General features: G+C 35.8%; 4 protein-coding genes across 5 annotated transcripts in view; 3 read left to right on the top strand and 1 right to left on the bottom strand.

Annotated features, from left to right (window-relative positions):
- Positions 1–25787, top strand: part of LOC106868788 (UBX domain-containing protein 11) — a 283501-nt gene that overhangs the window by 231756 nt on the left and 25958 nt on the right. Inside the window, exons 1-2 of one of the 2 annotated variants that reach the window (XM_014914207.3) lie at positions 23990–24174; positions 25659–25696. In XM_014914207.3, coding sequence (XP_014769693.1) covers positions 24113–24174; positions 25659–25696 — 100 coding nt within the window. In that variant the 5' untranslated portion in view covers positions 23990–24112. Of the gene's footprint in view, positions 1–23989; positions 24175–25658; positions 25697–25787 lie in introns of those variants that run through there. The other variant, XM_052975533.2, reaches the window with a different exon arrangement.
- LOC128247011 (uncharacterized) lies at positions 1277–16057 on the top strand. Its single transcript, XM_089339256.1, has 2 exons — positions 1277–3092; positions 14476–16057. Exon 1 carries the CDS (start codon positions 1516–1518, stop codon positions 2683–2685), a length of 1170 nt encoding a protein of 389 aa, XP_089195382.1. The 5' UTR covers positions 1277–1515; the 3' UTR covers positions 2686–3092; positions 14476–16057.
- LOC106868792 (uncharacterized) lies at positions 8100–10094 on the bottom strand. The gene is made up of 2 exons (XM_089339285.1): positions 8854–10094; positions 8100–8792 (listed from the first exon to the last, which is right to left on the bottom strand). Exons 1-2 carry the CDS (start codon positions 9947–9949, stop codon positions 8230–8232), a joined length of 1659 nt encoding a protein of 552 aa, XP_089195411.1. The 5' UTR covers positions 9950–10094; the 3' UTR covers positions 8100–8229.
- On the top strand, positions 16017–20685 carry LOC106868813 (uncharacterized). Its single transcript, XM_089339254.1, has 2 exons — positions 16017–17742; positions 19077–20685. Exon 2 carries the CDS (start codon positions 19360–19362, stop codon positions 20629–20631), a length of 1272 nt encoding a protein of 423 aa, XP_089195380.1. The 5' UTR covers positions 16017–17742; positions 19077–19359; the 3' UTR covers positions 20632–20685.

Here is a 25787-nt window from a genome sequence, read left to right as displayed (position 1 = left end):
CTGAGATGGGGAGAATTCAGAGCACTGAAGCTTGACATAGAAAAGCAGATTCAATGAAACTGAGGAGGTCAAGCTTCACACCTGACTCACTGCCTACAGAGGGATTCCTGTGCTTTTGAGGGGCAAATTTTCCTCTCGTTTTCTGGAGTTTTAGACACTGATGGAACGCTCCTGACAGAGGAGCCCAAGGTGGTCACTTGTCGGGCATTGTACATTAATTGGGTTGCATTAAGTGGATTCACCTAATCCTACTCTTGATGCCATGGTGCCTTCAGCACTGGTGACTGACCCACCAGCCAGCTGTGATCTGTCACCCACAGATGAGGTTCACATGGTGGTAAATCAGCTGAGGAGCAGGAAGGTACCTGGTGTTTGTAGCATCCATGAGGCGATCATCAGGAAAGGTGGGCCTTCTGCAGTTTTGTTCTTGTGACATTATCTCAATTTGGAGAAATGGTATCATACCACCTGGAACAGGGGGGGGGGTGCATAATTATCCCTATCTGGGAATTTAAAAGTGACTACCACCACTGTAACAGCTACGGATCTGTTACACTCTTCTCAGTGTTTGTAAATTCTTTGCTAGAGTCATTCTAAACAAAATCATCTACATAGATCTCAGCAACTGGAGCACTTGGGGTTCACACGAAATGAGGTCAACTCCTGACAGGATCCTGGGTCCCCGTGTTCTCAATGAACACAGATGCAGTTATTGGCAGGGACTACTTGTAGCTTATGTTGATTCCTGTGAAGCATCTGACTTTGTGCACCAGAGGATCCTGAAGCTGCGATCTGTAACTCTGAGGGGTTGGGGTGATGGTCGAATCATCGGAGACATCGAAGATGGTGGCATCATAAGAGACATCGACATTTCCAGGTAGAGCTGAAATGCAAGAACACAAAAAGAAAAACTACAGCAAATCGACGACGATGGGACGAGTCAGCTTCTTTAACAGTCTCAACGTGCAAAAGCCTATATCAATGACTTCAAGTATATGTAGCATATATGTGCACCTTTATCTATAAACACCTCACTCACTTCGCTAATATTCAACAATGCGCATGTTCAACCGGAAGTTGAGTTCAGATTTTAAACAAAGTGTTTGAACACGAAGAAATCGTAATATTATATTTTATGTTTTAATATATTTATCTCCAATCACTTTCTCTCTCTCTCTCTCTCTCTCTCTCGCTATATATATATATATATATATATATATATATATATATATATATATATATATATATATATATATACATACGTACAGGCACACGCAGTGGAAGTAATTTTCTGTTCAGCAACACGACTGCCGTCTTGAACTACTAATCATAGTTTTCATTCATATGAGGTATTTTTTTAATTGAATTTTCACATTTAAAGGTCGTTTCTACTTGTTATCCACCATTGAGTAGTTTAAGATACCATCCTCAGATATCAAGTAAGAGTGAAGTTGAAAGAGATTTCTTCAAAAAAAATAAGGATAAAATATATGAATTGGTGAGAGAAGAACAATTATGGAAAATACATTGAGTGAGACAGCGATTGAAAGCATCGATATTTCTGATGAGATGTTGAAAGAGATGAGAAAAACTTCAAACTACTGTGACATCTGTGGTAAATCATTTTCTCTAAAGAAATCTTTAACTGCTCACAAACGTATTCATACAGGAGTGAAACCATATCAGTGTAATATCTGTGGTAAAGCTTTTTATCGAAGTACTTATTTAACAATTCATATACGTACTCATACAGGAGAAAAGCCTTATCACTGTGATATCTGTGATAAATCATTTGCTCGGAGTCATCAGTTGACTGTCCATAAATACATTCACACAGGAGGGCAGCCATGTCACTGTGATATCTGTGGTAAATCATTGTCTTCAAACAGTAAATTAAAAGTGCACAAACGCTTCCATACAGGAGAGAAACCATTTCAGTGTGACATCTGTGGTAAATCATACTCTATTAGTAGTCATTTAACATCTCACAAATATTTTCATACAGGAGAGCAACCATACCACTGTGATATCTGTGGTAAATCTTTCTCTGCAAATAGTCAATTAACTATACACAAACGCATTCATACAGGAGAAAAGCCGTATCACTGTGATATCTGTGGCAAAACCTTATCTGACCCACGTAACTTGAATAGTCATAAACGTGTTCACACAGGAGAGAAACGGTATCTTTGTGATGTCTGTGGTAAATCATTCTCTCGTGGTGGACATTTAACTGCTCACAAATGCATTCACACTGGAAAGAAGCCACATGCGTGTGATATCTGTGGTAAATCATTCTCTACAAGTTCTGAATTAACTGCTCACATACGCATTCATACAGGAGACAAGCCTTATTCCTGTGATATCTGTGACAAGTCATTTTCTCGTAGAGAATCATTATCTGCTCACAAACGAATTCATACTGGTGAGAAGCCACATCACTGTGATATCTGTGGTAAATCATTCACAACATCAACTAACTTAACTAAACACATACGCAGTCATACAGGGGAGAAGCCATACTGTTGCGATATCTGTGGTAAATCATATACTACAGCAAGTAGTTTAACTACACACAAACACATTCACACAGGAAAGAAACCATATCACTGTGATGTCTGTGGGACATCATTTTCTCAGAAACGTGGCTTAATGGTGCATGTTTGTATTGATTCTGAAGAATAACTGTCAGTGTCTGAAGATATGCAATGAAGAAATACCTAACCATAGATGCATTCACAGAAGGTAGACACGACTATCTTTCATGACTGAATTCAGTTTGATATTTTTAGTAAAAATAATTTCAGAATATACTTCTATATTTTGTAGCTTAATTATTTCCTGATGGAAACAACAGTAGATTTATTGGACACTGTGGGTAAATAACTGAGAAGTGTATTCTTATACATCTTCAGTGGCCACTCTGTACAGGTATTATGTTGGAATGATGTGGTGCTGCAATATCTGGATGGATGGATAGGCCACACCTTAAGAAAACCAAAATCCTAACCTGAAATCCTCGAAGGCGGGTTATGAAAAAGTAAGGATCCATCTGGAAAGAAGAAAATATTTCATACCCCTTCGGAATATAAGTATGATGTCTTATTTATAGTCTTTGTTTTCTATATATTCATTCATGTATATACTCCATCGAATTAACAAAAGTAATGACTTCAACAATTTCTATCGGATAGTTTTTCGGTGAACCTGACAGTATTTTTGGTGTTTGTACATAATCTTCTCTATATTCATTCATGTATCTATTCCTATATCCTGTGAAAAATGTTATGTATTTTTCTGAACAATGGAATGTTTCATGCTTTAGATAATAAAATAAAGACTTATTAATTTGTCTTAGTATCAACTTTGTAAAAACATGTTCGTTCTATTGTATAATCCTACAAAAAAAAAAGGAATGATCTTCAACAAAGTATTTCTATCAGAGATATTTTTAGTATCGACCAGAAAGTATTTCTGATGCTGATTTCAAAACCTTCATTTTCGCAGCAGCATGTATGATTTTTGTGACAGAATTTTTTAATGATTATAATTGAAATATTTTTTTGATCATACTATTGCTATTTTAATAATGTCTTGTGATTATAAAAGTCATCTTGACATTTTCTTTTATAGGAGAGTATTGTAGTTCGCTTGAAGCATTGTGTATTGTTTGTTAAGAATAAAAAGTTTAGAATGGTATAACAATGCACTATAGAACAAAAAATGGACTATATACCTGTTGTAATTTGGTTATCTATAGTCCAATGATATTTTGGAATTACAATTCCTTCTTCAGATCTTCTTTGCTGGAGTCTCTGCTATTTTCTTTTATGTTTGTGGTACTAAGGCACACTAGTGGACTATTGCAACAGATCTTATGAAATATTCTAGATTTAATTTTGTTATATAAGTGACCAAGACAAATAGTGGCCACCACATTGAATCTATTCTGCCTGTTCAAATAGACTACATGACTGATTTGACTGATTATAGCACAAGAAAGGTAATCAGTGTCTTTTGCTTGACTCAATCTATAGAGAAAACATAAATATCATATCTACTTCTCTCTCTAAGGAGCATAGGCCATCTAATTTTTCTCCACTATTCTCAGTTCTGGGCTGTCTTTTCTGCTTCTATCCAGTTAGATCTCTATTTTCTCAGGTATATCTCAATATCCCATCTCCTTTGTTGGTTGTAGGTCAGGGCCTGATATGTAATGCAAGATGTTGGTTTCCTTAACGTATAGCCATCCTTTCAGATTTTGCTGCACCATTTCATATGTTGTCCTGAGGAAAAGGCTTCCTGTCCCAGATCTTGGTGTTTTGAATTGTCATTGATGCTTTTGTAATTTTGCATTATTCAAGGTAGAGATGTTGGCCTTATGCAAACTCATTTTTACCCCTGGGAAGAGTGTGTCCCTTATTATTCTGTCTGTTTTCTATTGACCTGTTCAGCATGAGGCCATACCAGAAGCTTATGCTCTGCTGGTATAGCTATCTGTGTCACTGAGGCACAGAAGCCTTCACACCACATCAAAGACTGGACCTTGTGGTGGGGAAATCATCACAGTGTCTGCTAATTGTGTAATTTTAATGTAATTAAATGTGTCTGTTTAAATGTATATTCTGCATGCTGACCAAGGTGACATGATGGCCCAATGCTCATTTCCTTACCCTCATGTGATGGATTAATTTTTAAATATGAGGAAATGGAGGTTAATGAATATACAATTAGTGGAAGTGCTGGACTTTTTTTTACTGGTCCTCAATTACATAAATGAAGAAAATATGGAGCCTAGGTTATTTATTGTTGAGCATTTTATGTTGGCAGAGCTTCTCACTTGAAAGAAGGTAACTGACTTGACCAAAGTGTACAAGTGAGTCACTATCCAAAATAGAAAATTTAATTTAATCAACATGCTTTGCAACAGATGGTTCACTCTGCTATTACAATGACGTCAGCGTTCACACAGAGTTGTCTCATTCTTCTAGAGCCTCTTTGATTTGATCCATCACAAGCTTGAAAGCAGCTCTGCAGCATAATGGTCACATCATGCCATACACTCCTGTAGCTCACTTTGTCTAAATATGATGCAATAACATGGATATACTGCTTGATACCATTCAATATCATATTCAATAGAATCTCAGTGCCAAGTGATTGCCATACTAATAGTCATGCTAGCAGAATTTACAAAATATTGTCTTATGTCTATAAGTTTGTAATACTACCACAGATCACTATATTAAGTGAGACTGGCCACTAAAGTCACTTTATGTTCCAGGAGTGACCATTGTCCAGTTTACTTAAGTGGATACCAAGAAAATATTTCTACCACCTCTTCTTATTAAATGTAGCTCGAGAAAAGATTTCCCTAAAAGCAACAAATAAAGTCATTTCAAGAGGATTTCAGTGACTTTTAAGAAAACTCTCAAATCTTAGTGTGATAAAATCATTAACTTTGTAATTTTTGTGGAACCACAAAATAGGAGGTGTTTAAACGACATCAGAATTTAATCATTTCCTTAATATGTGGTAATTACAACTTATCAGTCTTTTAAATGGTTATGCACAAAATTCTGTGATCAATAACACATCTCTTTCTTTAATATTCAGATCTGACACTGAAAATGATATGGAACTCTTCCTAGATTTCAATTTTGACAATGCTTTATTAACTTGAAACTACATCCTTAATTTGCTCATTTTACAAACATTCAGATGATATATCTGGACAAGTGTGCATAGATACCCACATCATCTGACCTTCAAGTCTTTCAATTCAGATTTCTCATTACTCTTCCTTAGTGACTTTCCTCCTCATTTCTGTTGATATAGTGAAGGATTAGTGGTTAGGGCATTCAGCTTGAGTGACCTTATAGCATGATTGAGGAACATCATTCAAATAATAAATAAATTTCACCTTCCACACATACATTTGGACACATATCAAAAGGTAGTCTAAAGAAAACCTCTCTCTAGCATATTGCTCTATAAAAACGTAGCAGTGAAATCTGGAGTCTGCATTTGCCAATTCCTTTCTCATGTAAGTCAACATTACTTGCTGCATAGCTTTATGGCTGCATGTGGGAGAATCTCTTTTTTAGATTACTTGAATCTTCTTTATAACTATGTGGAATAAGATAAGTCTCCATTATCCTTGCATTTTTCATTAATCATTCATCTTGTTGGTATAGTTTCTTTTTTTTTTTTAAACTAATGTTGCAGTATGTTTTCATATATATATATATATATCAAGATTCTTCATGTTTTATGTGTCTTATTGCTTATTATCAATTACTACTTTTTCTCATTTCTGCCCTGCAGTAAGTAACTCTACGTTTTCATGATCATTTATCTTTTTGTAGTTATTGTGAAACTCACACCCAGTGTCATTTAACGGAAAATACAACTGGCAGTTCCAAAATATATCCACATTAAAAATATATTCCTAGTGGTCTCTTTCATTTTCTTTGCTTTAATTAATCTAGTAGCAGTAGAATCCAAAATTTGCAAATACATTCCTTCTGATTAAGACAAACTGTGTCATGAAACTTATTCCCCAGAGAGAAACCCACCTCTGGTCTCAGTGGAGGTCTTCTAAACTTACAACAAATTTCTTTATTTTTAGCCTTCTTCCTCATCTCAGCATTGGACCCCAGGTTCAAATTTCTCAAATAAAATGTTTGATGTTTTACCATCTTCTAACAGTTGGTTAGTTAAAGGAATATTTAGTGTGTGAAGTTGCTAATAAAAACGTCAACACTTCAGTAATTGGACTGAATATTAATCCAATAACGATGAAATACCTCTATGCAGTTAAAGACAATAACACTCATTCTGTGTGAATAGCTTCAAGTTTTATTCTGACAAGTGATAAATGAATGCGTTCAGTGAGTATACAATGTTCAATAAAGATTTCTGGAAAGAAGAAAGGTTTTGAACAACTTGCTATGTTCCATGATGACCGAGTAAATAGAAATAAATCAAGCTACGAGATTTACTTTCCACAGGCACTAGACGTAGAATACCATGATGAGCTAATGACTGGAAATCGGAAATCGAATTCATGTGTCTGGCTCTCTCTAGGTCGTGGGGGAACTTGTTGTGCCTTGAAGAAGCAGTTATAGAAGAGGCTGATTTAAGCGGGAATGCTGCTTAAATAGGTGATGTGCTACTTGTGACCTCCTGTGTGTTATTTTGAAGTTACATGTGGTAGGGGAGTTAATCAAGTTTACCAATAATTTTCTGGAATCTTCTAGAATGTTTGATCAGGAGAGATAACTGTCGTTGATTCCCAATGAATCTGTTTCAATTAGCGTTGTCTAGAAATACAATAGTGACCTAATAATGTGTTTTCCTCTACCACTACTTGACAGTGTTGGATTGTTCAATCCCTGTAACTTGGCAGTTCAGCAAAACAGACTGACAGAATAATTACTGGGGTCAATTTGAGAAAACCTTTCAATGTTGGTGCCCCAGCATGGCCACAGTCCAACAACTAAAGCAGGTAAAAGAAGGCAATAGATAAACACTAGATAAATTGACTGTCTTGTAAAACTGGACATTAAGAGTGTATCAAGAACATATTTCCAGCCTCTAACCAGTAAATATACTGATTCCTCTCTTTACTAGTCTCTAATGGACACTGCTCTACAGAGCTTGTTGAATTGTGCCACTTTCACTCAGGTATTCCTATTCCATCACGCTTGTTGTATCCAAGAATATTTATTAGATAAGTAAATTAATGTACAAAAGACCAACAACATATAACATATATATCTTATATAATGTGATAAAATGTTTTCTTCTATCACTTGTATATTTATTACTAACAAAATTACACAGTGATGTAATGCCTGATTTATGAGAATACATTTCTCAGTTACATACAATAGACCAAATACATCTTACCTCCCCTCATGTACTATGTTATCTTATATATTCTGAAACGATATTATTACCAAAAACTATCAAAGCAATAAGTTATCTCATGAATGTACATAGCTGTAGTTAAATAAAATATAGTTTTCATTGATAGGTTTGTCTATTTTCCTCTGCAAATATATTTATGGTTAGGTATTTTTTATAGCATATCTTCCTCCATTGGCAGTTATTCTTCTGTATGAATAAATACATGTGTAGTTAAATGACGTTTCTGAGAAAATGATTTACCACAGACATCACAGTGATATGGTTTCTCTCCTGTATGAATGCGTTTGTGAGTAGTTAAGTCACCACTTCCAAAAATGATTTACCACAAATATCACAGAGATATGGCTTTTCTCCTGTATGAATACGTTTGTGACTAGTTAAGTTACCTGGGTCAGATAATGATTTGCCACAGATATCACAGTGATATGGCTTTTCTCCTGTGTGTATGCGTTTGTGAATAGTTAATTGACTATGACGAGAGAATGATTTACCACAAATATCACAATGATACGGTTTCTCTCCAGTATGAATGCGTTTGTGAGTGGTTAAGTCACCACTGTGAGTAAATGATTTACCACAGATATCACAGAGATATGGCTTCTCTCCAGTATGAATATATTTATGAGTGGTTAAATGACCTCTTCCAGAGAAAGATTTATCACAGATGTCACAGTGATAGGGCTTTTCTCCTGTATGAATGCGTTTGTGTCTAGTTAAATCACTACTTACTGAGAATGATTTACCACAGATAATGCAGTGATATGGCCTCTCTCCTGTATGAATTCGTTTATGAATAGTTAAAGCATTTCTGTGAGAGAAGGATTTACCACAGATGACACAGTGGTATGGTTTCTCTCCTGTATGAGTACGTATGTGAGTACTTAAATCCACAGATGTTACAGTGATATGGCTTTTCACCTGTATGAATGTGTTTGTGGTTAGTCAAATGACTACTTACAATGAATGATTTGCCACAGATATCACAGTAATAAGGTTTTCCTCCAGTATGAATATGTTTGTGTATAGTTAGAGCATTTCTATAAGTGAATGATTTACCGCAGATATCACAGTGATATGGTTTTTCTCCTGTATGAATGCATTTGTGCATATCTAATGCATTACTATAAGAGAATTGCTTACCACAGATAGCACATGAATATGGCTTCTCTCCTGTATGAATATATTGGTGTTTATTTAAATTACTACTTCCAGAGAATGATTTGCCACAGATATCACAATGATATGGCTTCTCTCCTGTATGAATACGTTTGTGAGTAGTTAACTCACTACTTCCAGAAAATGATTTACCACAGATTACACAGTGATGGGGTTTCTTGCCTGTGTGAATGCACTTGTGTTTATTTAAGTCACTGCTTGTAGAGAATGATTTACCACATATATCACAGGAAAATGGTTTCTCTCCAATATGAATATGCTTGTGTTTAGTTAAGCCTTCATTTCGAGAAAATGATTTACTACAGAAATCACAGCAATATGGCTTGATTCCTGTATGAATGCTTTTGTGAAAAATTAAATGAATACGTTGAGAAAAAGGTTTTCCACAGACTTCACAGTGATAAGGTTTTTCTCCTGTATGAATGATTTTGTGTCTAGTCAAGTGACCTGTTACAGAGAATGATTTACCACAGATATCACAGCAATACGGCTTCTCTCCTGTATGAATACGTTTGTGTGTAGTTAAGTTTCCTGTTTCAGAAAATGATTTACCACAGATATCACAGTGATATGGCTTCTCCCCTGTATGAATGCGTTTATGTATAGTTAAAGCATTTCTCTGAGAGAAGGACGATCCACAGATATCACAGTGATATGGCTTTTCTTGTGTATGGATACTTCTATGAGTAGTTAGGTGACTGGTTTGAAAGAATGATTCACCACATATGTCACGGTGGTATGATGTTTTTTCTGTCTCTTTTAGCATCTCAGAAGCAAAATCAATCCTTTCAGGCTCTGTTTTAACTTTTACTGGTATCTCACATAGTTCATTTTCCATAATTATTATTCACTCACCACTTCTTTAATATTTATATTTTCTCCTATGAAATTTTCACCAACTTTGCTCATTGGTGATATTTGAAAATGTCAGCAAATTTAAGTTTAATTAGAATGCAAATTACTTTTGTAGACCTTGTACACAATTTGAATATTTCAGTTGACAGGAAATATTTAGGAAGAGATTTAATAAAGTCAAGGTGGTATGTTTTCTGTATAACATCTTCTCTTAGTCTTTAAATGATGATAAACATTGATGATACTATCCAAAGTAAAATATTCTTGTGCCAGTGTCATCTGATATTCCTGAAATAATAGAGAATCACTATAAGATAAAAGAAATACAAGTAGAGATTCAACAGTGGGAAATTTACAACATTTCTATACTGATAAACTAGAGATGTAAACTTCTATTTGCACTTTACTTTTTGTAAACATTATAAAAATTAAAGTCCAGGAAAATTAACTTGTAATGATAACACATATTTAAGCTGAAAATCTACATTGCAAAAAAGAATATACAGCTGTGTAGTGACAATTCAATAAATCTTCATTGAATTATCAAAACCATGTACTGGATTATTTATGAAACATTGCTATAGTTTATCTTTATCGAATATTTCTTTGATCCTACAAATTAACATAGCATAATCTTTTAACTCCATAATTTTTAATTTGTCTTTTCATGAACAGGCATAAACATGGGAATGTAGTTAAGAAGTCTACTTCCCAATTATATCAGTTGCTTCTGATAGGACCCTATGGCAGAGATACTTGAGGACTCTGCCCCAACAAGTTGTAGACCAAGAAAGAGAGAGTTGGATAATATTGCACATTATTGAACCATGGACAAAATCTCAAATCTTAGCTGTTGTTCTGCCTCACCATGCCATTAACCCACTGGTTTACTGGGTCTCCCACTTCGAGGTTCAGTAAAAAATGAGATACTTAAATCTAACACAGCATCAGATCATTATTGAGAATAGATTTAAATAAAAATCCCATTTTTAAGCTTGTTCTTGCTGCTGCAGAGACGACCTTCTGAATAAAAGTATTTATAATTAGTTCAATAGCATTGCAAGATGATAGAGGTTTCAATCTCCACTTATTAAAGTTTTTTTTGAAACCATTGTTAAAAAAAAAAAAAAAATTAAAATGAAAAATCTTACACTCTGGTCTGACTTGAACCCACTACCAGATTATGCAGGATGTCCTATCACTGCTTATTTATCTTTGTCTTTACTTACATTGGGTGCCCTGTTAATTTCTGTGGAAAATAAGATAATTAAATCTACCACAGCACCAAATCAATAATAAAAATAGATTTAAATATCTCATTTTTAATCTGTTTTTCAGGTGTTGGTTTGATGGCCTAATGGTTAAAGGTGTTAGTAATTTAACTAACACCCTTGTATGAAGGTAGAGGTTTCAATTTCTATCTAGAAATTTTTAAAATTTTTAAAAAATATTTTTGTATAAACGAAAAAAAAAATAAAAAGACTCTTACCTTCTTCCCCCATCCTGACCAGGTTTGAACCCAGGACAGGACACTTCAGAATGTCCCCCTCACCCGGCTCATCTACACTCACCTTTACCCCCCAATAATTGCTGTCAAAAATGAGCTACTTAAATCTATAATTGCGTCCAATCAATAATAAAAGTAGATTTAAATATCTCATCTTTCCCAGCACACACACACACAACTGGCTTCTTTCAGTTTCTGTCTACCAAATCCACTCACAAGTCTTTGGCCAGTCTGAGCCTACAGAAAAAGACTTGTCCAAGATGCCAAATAGTGGGACTCAACCCAGAAAGGTTCGGAAGCAAGATTCTTACCATACAGCCACTCCTACATTTATTATTATTATATAATTTTATATTTTTGCAGATGTAGAAACAAAAAGTAAGTGAAAAACCATTTGGCTTTGCTCAGGATGGTATTGAACCCTGGCCAGAAACTCCAGTATGTCCTCTGCTGCTGGTTATCTACACCTTTACCTACAAGGACCTAGACTCCCAATGAAATGCTCTCAAAAATTAAGATATTTAACTTTTTGCCATTCACACTATCCCATCATAAGTAATTCTGTTATTCTTTTACTCAGTTGACTGTGGCCATGCTGCAGCACCACCTTAAATAGTTTTAGTGGAAGAAATTGACCTCAGGACTCATCTTTTAAGTCTACACATACACACACATACATATCTTCTATCTTTTACTTGCCTAAGTTATTAGACTGCAGCCATCCTGGGGCACGACCTTCAAGAATTTTTAGTCAATTGAATCAAGCCAAGTACTTTCTCTTTTTAAGTCTGGTACTCATTCTATCAGTCCCTTTTGCTGAACTGCTATGCTATATACATACATTTTATATATATATATATATATATATATATATATATATATATATATATATATATATATACATTGTTCTTAAAATATTCTCTAATTATAAACAAGATGGACACTACATAGTGTCAAAACAAGAATATGGAAGTGATATTAAATACAAAGAGCCCCAAACATTGTATTGATTGAAAAAGATCAAAAAACGACTGAAGAAAATAAACCAAAAATACCTCTTAAATCGCAGGTATTGTTAGAAAGTTAATGAGAGTGGTCATATGTTGTGATGAATGGAGAAGAATACATATAAAAGGTATGTGTGGATAGATAACTGGTGAATATGGTTTGTTTTCTATAACTCTATTTCCCAAGTTTTATTCTTCCGAAACATTTCGTCCGTTTAATTTTTTTTGTTTATGTAGGTCTTCCTCTCATCATAACAGCCAGAAGTCAATACCCGGTTGAGCATGCGCATAGAGAAGTGTTACTGGCGAATTATGTCGTACTAACACTCTTTTATATTTATATATTTATTTTTTTTATAACCATCAGGTCAGGAGATATGAGAGGTCCTTCATCACTACATATGACCACTCACATTAACTTCCTAACAATAGCAGCGATTTAAGCGACGTATTTTTTTGTTTATATTATTTTCTTCATTCAGTCATTTTTTGATCTTTTTGCAACGTGGCATAACTAAAGATTCTGCCCGCCACCGGCTTTGGATGATCATAACTTTCAGAAAAATGGATATTTTGCAATGAAATTCTCTACGAATATGATGTAGATTCCGAATATGCATTTGGGGTGGGTATTTTAGGAGGGGTGGAGAATTTTAGAAAATCCACCTCGTTTTGATTACGCTAGTCACGTTTTGATACACTAGCCTCGTTCTGAGCCATATACAAGCCACAACCTTAGTTTCCTAAAGGGGCTCTGGTTGAAGGTACACCACGAATCATCTCCCACATTTGCTACTCGTATCTTAGTGAAAACATGTCTGTCTACATCAACATAGAATCTATGGGTTTGTAAATGAAAATATTTTATTATCGCACACACACACACACACACACATGTATACATACTGTTAGTACAAGTTTTATATGTTGCTTCTCCTCTCAGTGTAAAAGGAAACTTTTCTTTGTACATAACGCACGTATTTTGTATCATATATGCTTCTACCACAAAAGGTGAACGCTGTAAATGTTCTATAGTAATTAAATATTACCCCCCCCCCCCATCTGATAACACGTACTTGAACGGCCGACGACAACCGCTATACGGTAGTACGTCATATGCTATATTTCTTCATTACTCGCAGGGGGCAAAACACAGAAGGGATCATATACAAGGACACAAGACGAGACAAACATGAATGGGTGAAAACGGATGTAAAGGTTAAATGAAACGTAAAATGAATGATGTAATGACGCTCGGCCCCACGCCCGGACACTTTCGTTTCACTTTTGATTACTTTTTACAAATGTGTGATACATTAATATTTATTTCTTTATTGCCCACAGGGGGCTAAACGTAGAGGGGAGAGACAAACGGATGGAGTCGATTACATCGACCCAGTGTCCTATACATGGGAATTCGTGTGATTATAGAAAAAAGGTTTATTTTTATTCAACCTTTTTAAATATTACAAACTCTTTGAAATCACAAATTAGGCTTTTCCTCCGGAACTTGGATGAATTAAAATAAACCCTTTTTCCATAATTACATGAATTCCTGTGTGTAGAATACAAATTCACAAAGGTTTTCTGAAAATTCAAAAGTATAGAAAATGTTATGAAAGGTTAAAAGGGAGGCTTAAACCTTTCATGCTTTTGAGATCCATAAAAATATGTACTCTGGTCAATATAATTGACTTTCCCCATCCCCAGATTTTCAGGCCTTGTGCCTATATTAGAAAGGATTTTCCATTGTTCTTCAGGTGGGGAGTAGTCAAAATCCTTAGTCCATCAGATAAAATGCTTCGCAGCATTTTGTCTCTCCCTTTGCACACCTCATTGAGGTCTGCTTTGTCTTTCACTGTTTTGGGGTTCTTAAAATGAAGCGCTACCAGAGATTAGGCCAAAAATTTGAAACACATAAAAGAAATGTAGTAAAACGTCTACTTTTTATAGAAATATTCTCTATATTCTATATTTGTTCTCTTTTTATTTCAGAATGTAGATGATGTTGCCATAAAAGAATTATTTGCCTGAGATCCATCAATATTTATCAACTTGTTAGGACAGAAAAACTCTATGGAAAACATTGGCATCAATAAATACAGATTAATAGCCGAATTTTCTGTTTGGAATGTGTAGAAGATGGATTTATATTCTAATTAAAATTGGATTGCAAAGGAGTTAGCAGCATCTTCAAATATTAATCAAGATCACAGTTGATGGAAATATAGCAGAACAAAAAAAACAACATCTATATTGTGGAAAGAGATAAAGATTGATGGAAAACGAAATGTGTGAAAACAAAGCCCAATATAATACACAGAGGCAAAGGATGAATTTCCCCAATGATATTAAGATGGAAAAGAGGAAAATATCATATCAGTGTGATATCTAACAAGTATTCATACAGGAGAGATGCCGTATGACTGTGATATGTGTGGGGAATCCTTCTTTCAAAGAAGTGAGTTAACTGCACACAAACATATTCATACAGGAGAGAAGCCACATCACTGTGATATCTGTGGTAAATCATTCTCTAGAAATAATATCTTAACTTCCCATAAACGTATTCATACAGGAGAGAAGCCATATGACTGTGATATCTGTGGTAAATCATTCTCTCAAAGTGGCAACTTAACTTACCATAAACATATTCATACAGGAGAGAAGCCATATGACTGTCGTATCTGTGGTAAATCATTCTTTCGAAGTAGTGAGTTAACTGTACACAGACGTATTCATACAGGAGAGAAGCCATATCACTGTGATATCTGTGGTAAATCATACTCTGTAAGTAGTAACTTAACTTACCATAAACAGATTCATACAAGAGAGAAGCCATATGACTGTCGCATCTGTGGTAAATCGTTCTTTCGAAGTAGTGAGTTAACTATACACAAACGTATTCATACAGGAGAGAAGCCATATCACTGTGATATCTGTGGTAAATCATTCTCTCAAAGTGGTAACTTAACTTACCATAAACATATTCATACAGGAGAGAAGCCATATGACTGTCGTATCTGTGGTAAATCATTCTTTCGAAGTAGTGACTTAACTATACACAGACGTGTTCATACTGGAGAAAAGCCATATGACTGTGATATCTGTGGTAAATCATACTCTGTAAGTAGTCACTTAACTAGACATAAACATATTCATACAGGAGAGAAGCCATATGACTGATATCTGTGGTAAATCATTCCCTGTAAGTAGTCACTTAACTTACCATAAACGTATTCATACAGGAGAGAAGACATGACTGTGATATGTAGTAAATCATTTTCATTATAAGTAGTGAGTTAACTGTACACAGACGTCTTCATACAGGAGAGAAGCCGCATCACTGTGATATCTGTCGTAAGTCATTCTCTGAAAGTAGTCAATTGACGAAGCACAGACGTGTTCATATAGGAGAGAAACCACATCAATGTGATGTGTGTGGTAAATCATTTGCTGAGAGACATATCAGTGTTCATAAGGACGTGTGATTCTGTATCGTAATTCAGCTTGTATGCCAATAAAATCTAATAACTGGTTCAACTGAACGTTTGTTGATCCAATTACTTTTTTTTTCTTTTGCTTGTTGGTCCTCATTATCACTTAACTTCTGTTTTCCATGCTAGCATGTGTCAGACAGTTTGACAGAAAACTAGTAAGCCTGGGAGCTGCACCAGGTTCCGGTCTGATTTGGGACGGTTTCTATGGGTGCATGTCTTTTATATCACCAACCACTCCGACAGTGTAGTGGATGTTTTTTACGTGCCACCAGTACGAGCTCTCCTGACCTGACATCGGTTGCTGTGTAAGTAGCAAGAAGTTGTTGACGACATTAAGAAGATGGAGATTGTCGTATGCTGTTGGTTGAGTGTTGAGTCTCCATGTGGCTGCTGTTGTGTCTTCGCTGGAACTGACCGTGTGCTCTGTGGTCAGTGGTTAGACCTCAAAATGTCTCGAACCGAAAGACCTCAACTCGTTGTGTTGCTGAAGTTTTAGAGCCTGCAGTCTGCTCACTGGAAGTTTAGAAGAGACTGTCACATGTTACCTTATCTGAAGCTGTGATTGGTTGGGTTGCCTATTGGCATGCAGTAGAGCAAGAGACAAATTGCACCAATACCAACCAATCAGAATAGTGGACATAACAGGGTCCAAAGTGTGGCCGAAGGCTAGCTGTTATCCACTACGTCCGTATTCATGTATATATAACTGAGAGAGAAATTTCCCTTAAGTCGTACGCTACACACATATTCGTGGACAATTTCATTAAAAACATCCATTTTTCTGAAAGTCGGTTAGATCGACTCCAGTGCGGAACTGGTACTTAATTTATCGACCCCGAACGGTTAAGACGACTTCGGCGGAATTTGAACTGAGAACATTAAAGACAAACGAGAAATACCGCTAAGAATTTCGCCCGGTGTGCTAACGTTTCTGCCATTATTACACATCACTCTTTTTTTAATCGCTGAAGTATAACGTTTAGAACATATTACAACGTTATCCTAAAAAAAACAACAGGTTTTATTGAAAACAAAAATGAAAATATAATTGAAAGTAAATATCTTCGCCACGTGACATAGAAAGGTTTCCATATAGAAATGACATCGGAATTTCGTCATTTAATTTAATATTGATGTTAACGGTTGATTTATTTTCATTTTCAAACTCGAAAATTATTCTAAAAACGGGGAAGATCACTGAAACACGCAACATACTTATTGTGAGGGACATAGATGTTCCGACACCATTTTTAGTGACGTGGACAAAAATAGGGACCATGAAATCTCACATTTACCTCTTTTAGAAGATAAAATATAGACAGAGGAAAGCAGGATGTATTTAAAGACTTATGTTGAAAGCAGAGAGTGAGAGTTTATTGTTAAGACTAGCTAAGTTATTCTATTGTTTGTTTGGATGTGTTCAAAGACAAAGGGAAGAAAGTTAAGTAAAGAAGAAATTCTCCTGAAGTAACGATGCTGTCTTAATTCCCATACGATCGTGGCGTAGCCATAGTCATAACCGGACCAGAGCCACTTCGGTTATTCTACATAGCAGACGAATCCATCGGTGACGTAGCTAGCCTCGTTTTGATTCCGCTAGTCACGTTTTGATAGTCTCGCCTCGTTCTGAACTACACACAAACCACGGCTGGTTAAAAGCTTCACTTCTTTGCAGCTGCTCAACGAATCATCATCTTCTATATTTGCGACTTGCATCTTAGTGAAAAACATATATGTGTCTACATCAACATAAAATCTATGGGTTTGTATATGAAGATATCTTATTATCGCGCACACACACACACACACTCTTACATACTGTTAATACAAGATTTATATGTTGCTTCTCCTCTTTGTGTAAAAGCAGGAATGAAAACTTTGTACATAACACACGTATTTTGGATCATATCATATATATCCATTTTACCGGAAGTTATGACGGAAAAATAGGATCTTGTGAATTTTCCGAAAGTCCCACCACCAGGGTCGTCAGCGCGCTTTTTTTTTTTTTTTTTTTCGTATTCGTTTTCCTACAAAGACTTTGTGGATGGATTTGGTAGACGGAAACTGAGAGAAAAAGCGAGTCGTGTATATATTTGTGTCTGACCCCCCCCCCTACCTCCCACCAGCCATCACTTCACAACCGATGTTTCTGTCACCACAACTAGCGGTTCAGCAAAAGACACTGATAGAATAAGTACGAGGCTTAAAAAGAATAAGTTTTGGGACCACTTTATTCGGCTAAAGGCGGTGCTCCAGCATGGCCGCAATCAATCAACTGAAATAAGTAAAAGAATGTGCCTTGTTTTGAATCTCTGTGGATAAATCTCATCAGTTACTTCACAGTCCCCAATACGTGTGTGATTAATTTGAGTATCCATAAGGATTATTGGGTGGGAGGAGGAATGGGAAAATTTTAATAAAATATGTTTTTGCAGTTGTACAAGGTCAGTGTGTAGAACACAAAACACAAAATAATTCTGAAAATACGAACACGAGTTATGATTGGTTACGTGGTGTACATTGATCCACAATCCATAATAGGCTATGGAAATGTGTGAATATTTTTAACATTGCAAATTTGGATGTCAAAGGATTTCGAATATTTAAAAAGGTTGAATTAAAATAAACCCTTCTTCCATAATTACATGAATTCCTGTGTGTAGAACACAAATTCACAAAGGTTTTCTGAAAATTCAAAAGTATAGAAAATGTTATGAAAGGTTAAAAGGGAGGCTTAAACCTTTCATGCTTTTGAGATCCATAAAAATATGTACTCTGGTCAATATAATTGACTTTCCCCATCCCCAGATTTTCAGGCCTTGTGCCTATATTAGAAAGGATTTTCCATTGTTCTTCAGGTGGGGAGTAGTCAAAATCCTTAGTCCATCAGATAAAATGCTTCGCAGCATTTTGTCTCTCCCTTTGCACACCTCATTGAGGTCTGCTTTGTCTTTCACTGTTTTGGGGTTCTTAAAATGAAGCGCTACCAGAGATTAGGCCAAAAATTTGAAACACATAAAAGAAATGTAGTAAAACGTCTACTTTTTATAGAAATATTCTCTATATTCTATATTTGTTCTCTTTTTATTTCAGAATGTAGATGATGTTGCCATAAAAGAATTATTTGCCTGAGATCCATCAATATTTATCAACTTGTTAGGACAGAAAAACTCTATGGAAAACATTGGCATCAATAAATACAGATTAATAGCCGAATTTTCTGTTTGGAATGTGTAGAAGATGGATTTATATTCTAATTAAAATTGGATTGCAAAGGAGTTAGCAGCATCTTCAAATATTAATCAAGATCACAGTTGATGGAAATATAGCAGAACAAAAAGAAAAACATCTATATTGTGGAAAGAGATAAAGATTGATGGAAAACGAAATGTGTGAAAACAAAGCCCAATATAATAGACAGAGGCAAAGAATGAATTTCCCCAATGATATTAAGAAGGAAAAGAGGAAAATATCATACCAGTGTGATATCTGTAAAAAGTCATTCTCTCATAAAAGTAACTTAACAACTCACAAACGTATTCATACAGGAGAGAAACCGTATTGTTGTGATATCTGTGGTAAATCATTCTCTGTAAGTAGTCACTTAACTACTCACAGACGTATTCATACAGGAGAGAAGCCATATGACTGTGATATCTGTGGTAAATTATTCTCTGATGGTAGTCACTTAGCTACTCACAGACGTATTCATAGAGGAGAGAAACCATATCACTGTGATATTTGTGGTAAATCATTTTCTGATAGTAGCCACTTCACAAAGCATAAACGTATTCACACAGGAGAGAAACCATATCAGTGTGATATCTGTGGTAAGTCATTTTATGATGGAAGTCACTTAACTAAACACAAACGTATTCATACAGGCGAAAAACCATATCACTGTGATATTTGTGGTAAATCATTCTCTGGAAGTAGTGACTTAACTACTCACAAACTCATTCATACAAGAGAGAAACCATACAACTGTGATATCTGTAAAATTTCTTTCTCTCAAAAAGGTAACCTAACTACTCACAAACGTGTTCATACAGGAGAGAAACCATATCACTGTGATATCTGTGGTAAATCATTCTCTCAGCTTGGTGACTTGAACACTCACAAACATATTCATACAGGAGAGAGGCCATATCACTGTGATATTTGTGGTAAATCATTCTCTCAGAATGGTGAGTTAACTGTACACAGACGTATTCATACAGGAGAGAAACCATATGACTGTGATATCTGTGGCAAATCGTTCTCTATATGCAGTAACTTAAGTAGACATAAACGTATACATACAGGAGAGAAGCCATACCACTGTGATGTCTGTGACAAATCATTCTCTGTCAATAGTGCATTAGGTAAACACAAACGGATTCATACAGGAGAAAGACCATATCAGTGTAATATTTGTGGTAAATCATTCTCAGGAAGTAGTAACTTGACTACTCACAAACTCACTCACACAGGAGAGAAACCCTATCACTGTGACATCTGTGGTAAATCATTCTGTCAAGCTGGTCAGGTCACGTCTCATAAACGTATCCATACAGGAGAGAAACCATTCCACTGCGGTGTCTGTGGTAATTCATTTGCCGAAAAAAGTCATCTAAAAAGACATATCAGTGTTCATCATGATGTGTGATTCTGTCTCAAAATTCAGCTTGTAGGGAAATAAAATCTAAGAACTGATATAACTGAATGTTTCTTCATCAAATTAATTATTTTTTTCTTTTGCTTGTTAGTCATCATCATCATCATCATATAACATCTATTTTCCATGTTGGCATCGGTCAGGCAGTTTGTCTGCAAACTAGTAAGTCAAGGAGCTACTCCAAGTTCCAATCTGATTTGGCAATGTTTCTATGGTGGGATGCCCTTCCTAACACCAACCACTCCAAGAGTGTAGTGGCTGTTTTTTATGTGTTATTGGCACCAGCCATGATTATGCTCTTATCTGACAGGTATACACAGAATGGTATATCACCAAAGTTCTTGATCATCTGTCACTGCCTCCATGAGGCCCAACACTCAATTGGTGCTTTTTATGTGCTTTTTATTTAATCAAAGTATGATCTATGTTCACTTATGACATTTACCCCTGCACACAACGATAGATAGATATATTATGTAGTAATGATTCAACACGTTCAGATGCACTTGATCAGCTAAGAGAGTAAAGATAATCTTAAAACAAAAACTGCCACAAATCTAGTAAATACAGCTACCCAGGGTTTCCTGGTCAAAATAATTTATTCCACTGTTTATCATGCTGAAAACAAGACCATTTGTCAATTGCCTTTTGATGTTTAAACAAGAGACCCTTTTGGGTTTATCTAGTCTCTTTCTTTAGAAATGTTTCTTGTTTAAACATGATCTGCTCAGAAGACAATTGACAAATGGTCTTGTTTTCAGCATGATAAACAGTGGAATAAATTATTTTGACCAGGAAACCCTGGGTAGCTGTATTTACAAGATTTGTGTTTTTTTTATTTCAAGATGTTGAATCATCCCATGAATAATGTGTTTTTTTTTCAGTTGCATGAACTAAAAGTCAGAGGGGGATGGGATAAACTACCTGCATCAACTTGCAATAAAAGCAGGTAGTAATTTTACCTTGAGCTTATTCTTAGTGCAAGTTTTGAAGAGTACAGTTTGATTTTAAGTTATTTTTTCAAAGCTATGATGGAAGTGACAAAGGAGCATATTTGGCATATTTTGCTTTATGAGTTCAACACAAGGTAACAACACAACAGAAAGTGTGAGGAATATTAATGTAGTATATGGGGATCAGGTAATAAGTGTACACAAGTGTCAACGGTGGTTCCAAGCTGGAAACTAGAGCCTAGAAGACAATCATCATCCTGGAAGATCTGTAGAGCTTGATGAGGAAGTCCTGCAAATCCTAATGCAACAAAAATTCCCATTGTAACTGTTAAGGAGCTAGCAGAGAAGCATGGATTTGGTCTTTCAACCATTCATTGACACTTGCGTGCCATCAGAAAAGTCAGCAAATTGGGTCAATGGGATCCTCACAAACTTTCCGAGAGAGACCTTTGGTTGCCAACAGAGGTAAAAGCTCTCTGAATTTTTTCCCATCTTATTCTAGCAATTACACTTTTGGAACATCCTCCTCCACTGCTGATTAGGTCATCTAAGAAACGGAAATTATTTACAACCTGTAGAGAGCTTCCAGAGCATTTGATTACAATCAGTTACCCATGTCTCCTCTGCATCTTCCACACACAAACACTCCTTTCTCTGTTAACTATTCTCTGATTCCACTGCACTGCTTCTGGGTCCATAGCTTGCACTGAGTACACTGCATGGAATTTCTGCCTACACCTTTCCTACATGTCAAGCAAGGCCATTTACCTGAAGGTGGTAGAGTCTTGTCTAGTTTCTTGCTTACTAGAACTTTGTTTTGCTAAATTAACTTTAAGGGTCTTTGATTCCTGGTTTTGCTTCTACACTGGGAATTTCTTTCCCAATTCTGTTAGAGATTCTGCCATGAGAGTGAAATCATCAGCATATAATAGTTCCTCGGAGTAGCCGGTCTTAAATTCCTCAGTAATGGCCTGGAGGATGATAATGATGATGCTGAATAATGGGAGGAGACTGAGAATTGAGCTCTTTCAGTTTCTTTCTCCCAAATCTACTGATAAGGTTTCGGTTGGCCTAGGGCTATAGAAGACACCTGTCCAAAGTGCTTCCAGTGAGATTGAACCTAAAAACCATGATCGGGAAACAAACTTCTTCACTACACAGCTAGGAGATGCTTAGCAACATCTCGTCCACCATGGTCGATTTTACCTTTCATCCGATTAATGTTTATATCGGTCATTACGATTATAAAGAAATTTGTGGGGAAAATCTATTCCAGTGGGGTGGGGAGAAGACTTCGGAAAATTCACAACATCCGAATTTTGCGGGTCAAGATGTAAACATTAACCTTTCATCCTTCTGGGATCGATAAAATAAGTAAAAAGATTATTTGGATCTTTTTTAAAACTTTTATCAACGTAATCGTAATTTTCACACTCGAAAAGATTTGTTTGAGAAAAAGGACTTTCGACTAAGAATTCCGTATTTTTCAAGAAGTTATAAGGTAATAAAATCAAGATGAGAGGCGCCTATCTGCAAGTATTCCCCATCTGGGTTGGTTAACCGGTTGCCTGTCCTGTTACAACATCTAATATACAGGACACATTTCTCCGGTGTACATGTATCATTTATGAGACACATTCCTCCTTTTTTCTTTTTAATTACCAGAGTAAGTTTGAACTTTGAAAAGGAAAGCTTTATATTACTCAGAAACGTATGAGACAAGGGCCAACAAAAAGTCTGACAAGCAGTATAGACTTAGGAACAAACTTAGGAAAATGTTTTGGACAGGCAAAGGGTGAGTTTTGGCTTGTAATATTGGAAGAAAAATCCCCCTTAACTTTAGGGAAAAGTCAGTTGTTTATTTTGTCCAACCACCAGCACCGTGACGATGTTGACTATGGCAGAATTTCACCTCGAGATGTACTGAACAGGAAGAAAGACTGAGGGAAAAGAATGCTCCAAAATTAAAAATAAAATAAAATGCTATGAACATAATTCGTAATCTGTAGTCCCGAAAATGTATCTCTGACAAATTTCATTAGAAATACGCATCTCTCAGAGAATTATGAAGAAACAAAAAACGGAGTAGCATGGCCCAATCTATGGTAAAAACCAGCCGAGGTAGGTTTATAAAATTGGGTGAATTTAGGCTTCTGATGTTGGCACAAAACCTGAAATTTTATGGGGAAGGAGTTAGTCGTTCATTCTACTTTATTGACCTACTAACACCAAGAAAGACGACGTTGATTACAACTGGATTAGAATTCAAAATCTACAGAGACAAGACGAGTAATGGAAAGAAGAATGTCCTCGAACAAAAGCCTACCCCTAACAACGAAAAGCGGATGTTTATTGTACAGCTTCCGGTGTGTATAAAATATGGCGTCCTTGACAACACGAAAGTGGTAGTAGTGAGAGAAGTCGCTACAGAAGAAGAGACAAAAATAAAGTGACATAGACACACTAGTGTGTGTGTGGGTGTGTATATACATATAGAGGAGTGTGTAGGGGTGTTGAGGATGAGTTCACCATTGTCTAGTTTGAAACGATACAGCAAGTTACCTTTACCTGGACACATGAGGTAAAATAACAACAAATCCGACAAATTATATTTGCAAACACACACACACACGCATATATATATATATATATATATATAACGTACATGCATGTGTGTGTGTATACATATGTATGTATGTGTGTGTGTGTGTATGTATATATATATATATATAAACATATATATATATGTGTGTGTGTGTATAGGTATGCGTGTGTGTATATGTATTTAATCGTGCACACATACACATATTTCATCTTAAATTTGTTTCAGTCAATGAATTTGCGATCATGATGGGGAAACGCCTTGAAAGGTTTTATTTAGATAAACAAATTGATCTTTGTAATTATTTTGTTAAAGTCCGGTATTTATTTATCAGCCTCTATGCTGTACCAATAAGTTATGGGAACGTAAACAAACCAAAAACCCATCGCCAAACAGTTGAAGCACGTTTACAGATACAGGCACAAAGACACACATCCATATATATATATGTGATAGACTTTTACTCAGTTTCAGTTTACCATTTTCACTGACAAGGCTTTGGTTGATCTGGGGCTATTGTAAAAGAGACTTGCCCAAGATGCTACTCACTAGAACTGAACCCAAGATAGCATGGTTACAAAGCAAGCTTCTTAACCTCACAGCTATGCTGGTGCCTTAATATATATAACCTCTTTTAACATTTGACACCTTGTCAAGGTCTGATGTGTCCAATAGCTTCAAGCTCTAGTGTCTAATTTGGCTGAATTTCTAAAGTTGGATGCCCTTTCTCACACCAGCTGCCCTTCATATAAGTGTGTGTGTGTATATACATGTATATATGTTGTATGTATAGCTTAGAAAGAAATGAAGGACCACTGCAGTAAGTGAATCTGAGAGGGGAATATGTTGAATAAAATCATAATCAACAGATCCTCCTCTGTTTTCTTTTATCTAAAGTCAGGAACTTTTCAGCAACCCCTCATGTGTATGTGTGTGTGTGTATAAAATATACACAAACACATGCACTCATATATTTCATCATCATCATTTTCACCATTTTGATGGTGATATGTATGGCTAGTTATTGATAAAGTTACTCGTCTATATTTTGTTTGTTTATGTATGTTTTCCTTATTTTCTTTATTGCATCTGTCTTAGCGAAGGAAGAGGTATTGTTTCAGTTATGTTTGTTTGTCCATGGACAAGATATCTCAAGAACCGCCGGATGGATTCAGATGAAACTTTCAGGGATGTTTGGCCTCATGACTGGTACGAACTGATAAGATTTTGGGAACAATCAGTACCGGACAAGGATTCTGGACTATATTTTTTTTACTTAACTTTTGAGAGCAGTTGGGTTCATTTTTAGTAGTTTCATTTGTGAGAATTTCATATATTCTCATTCTAATGATCATCTCTGGCTAATCGTTAAGAGGACGTTGGTGTTGCCTTGGCGGAGGTTTGCACTCTTTGAGTGCTCTTGTTTATATATTTATTTACTTATTTATATATTTTATTTTCAGGAAGGTCAACCTGCCCATAGTTCCTGATGAAGAAAAAGGTAAGACACGAACAGCATATCGTCTTCCAGCTATCAAATAATGTTGCAGATAATCATTATTGTCGTCATTGTCACCGTCACCATCACCATC

The sequence above is a fragment of the Octopus bimaculoides genome, chromosome 21 (assembly GCF_046866305.1).
Source record: "Octopus bimaculoides isolate indiv1 chromosome 21, ASM4686630v1, whole genome shotgun sequence".
Lineage (NCBI taxonomy): Eukaryota > Metazoa > Mollusca > Cephalopoda > Octopoda > Octopodidae > Octopus > Octopus bimaculoides.
This window is presented reverse-complemented; position numbering and strand designations above follow the sequence as displayed.

Bases quoted from the DNA above. Each gene is read 5' to 3' on its own strand.
- LOC106868792 (XM_089339285.1), bottom strand. From the start codon at position 9,949: ATGGAAAATGAACTATGTGAGATACCAGTAAAAGTTAAAACAGAGCCT. The intron at 8,793-8,853 runs GTGAAAAGCCAT...GTACTCATACAG, and splicing joins CCACAAACACATTCATACAG to GAGAGAAACCATACCACTGT.
- LOC106868813 (XM_089339254.1), top strand. From the start codon at position 19,360: ATGGAAAACGAAATGTGTGAAAACAAAGCCCAATATAATAGACAGAGG.
- LOC128247011 (XM_089339256.1), top strand. From the start codon at position 1,516: ATGGAAAATACATTGAGTGAGACAGCGATTGAAAGCATCGATATTTCT.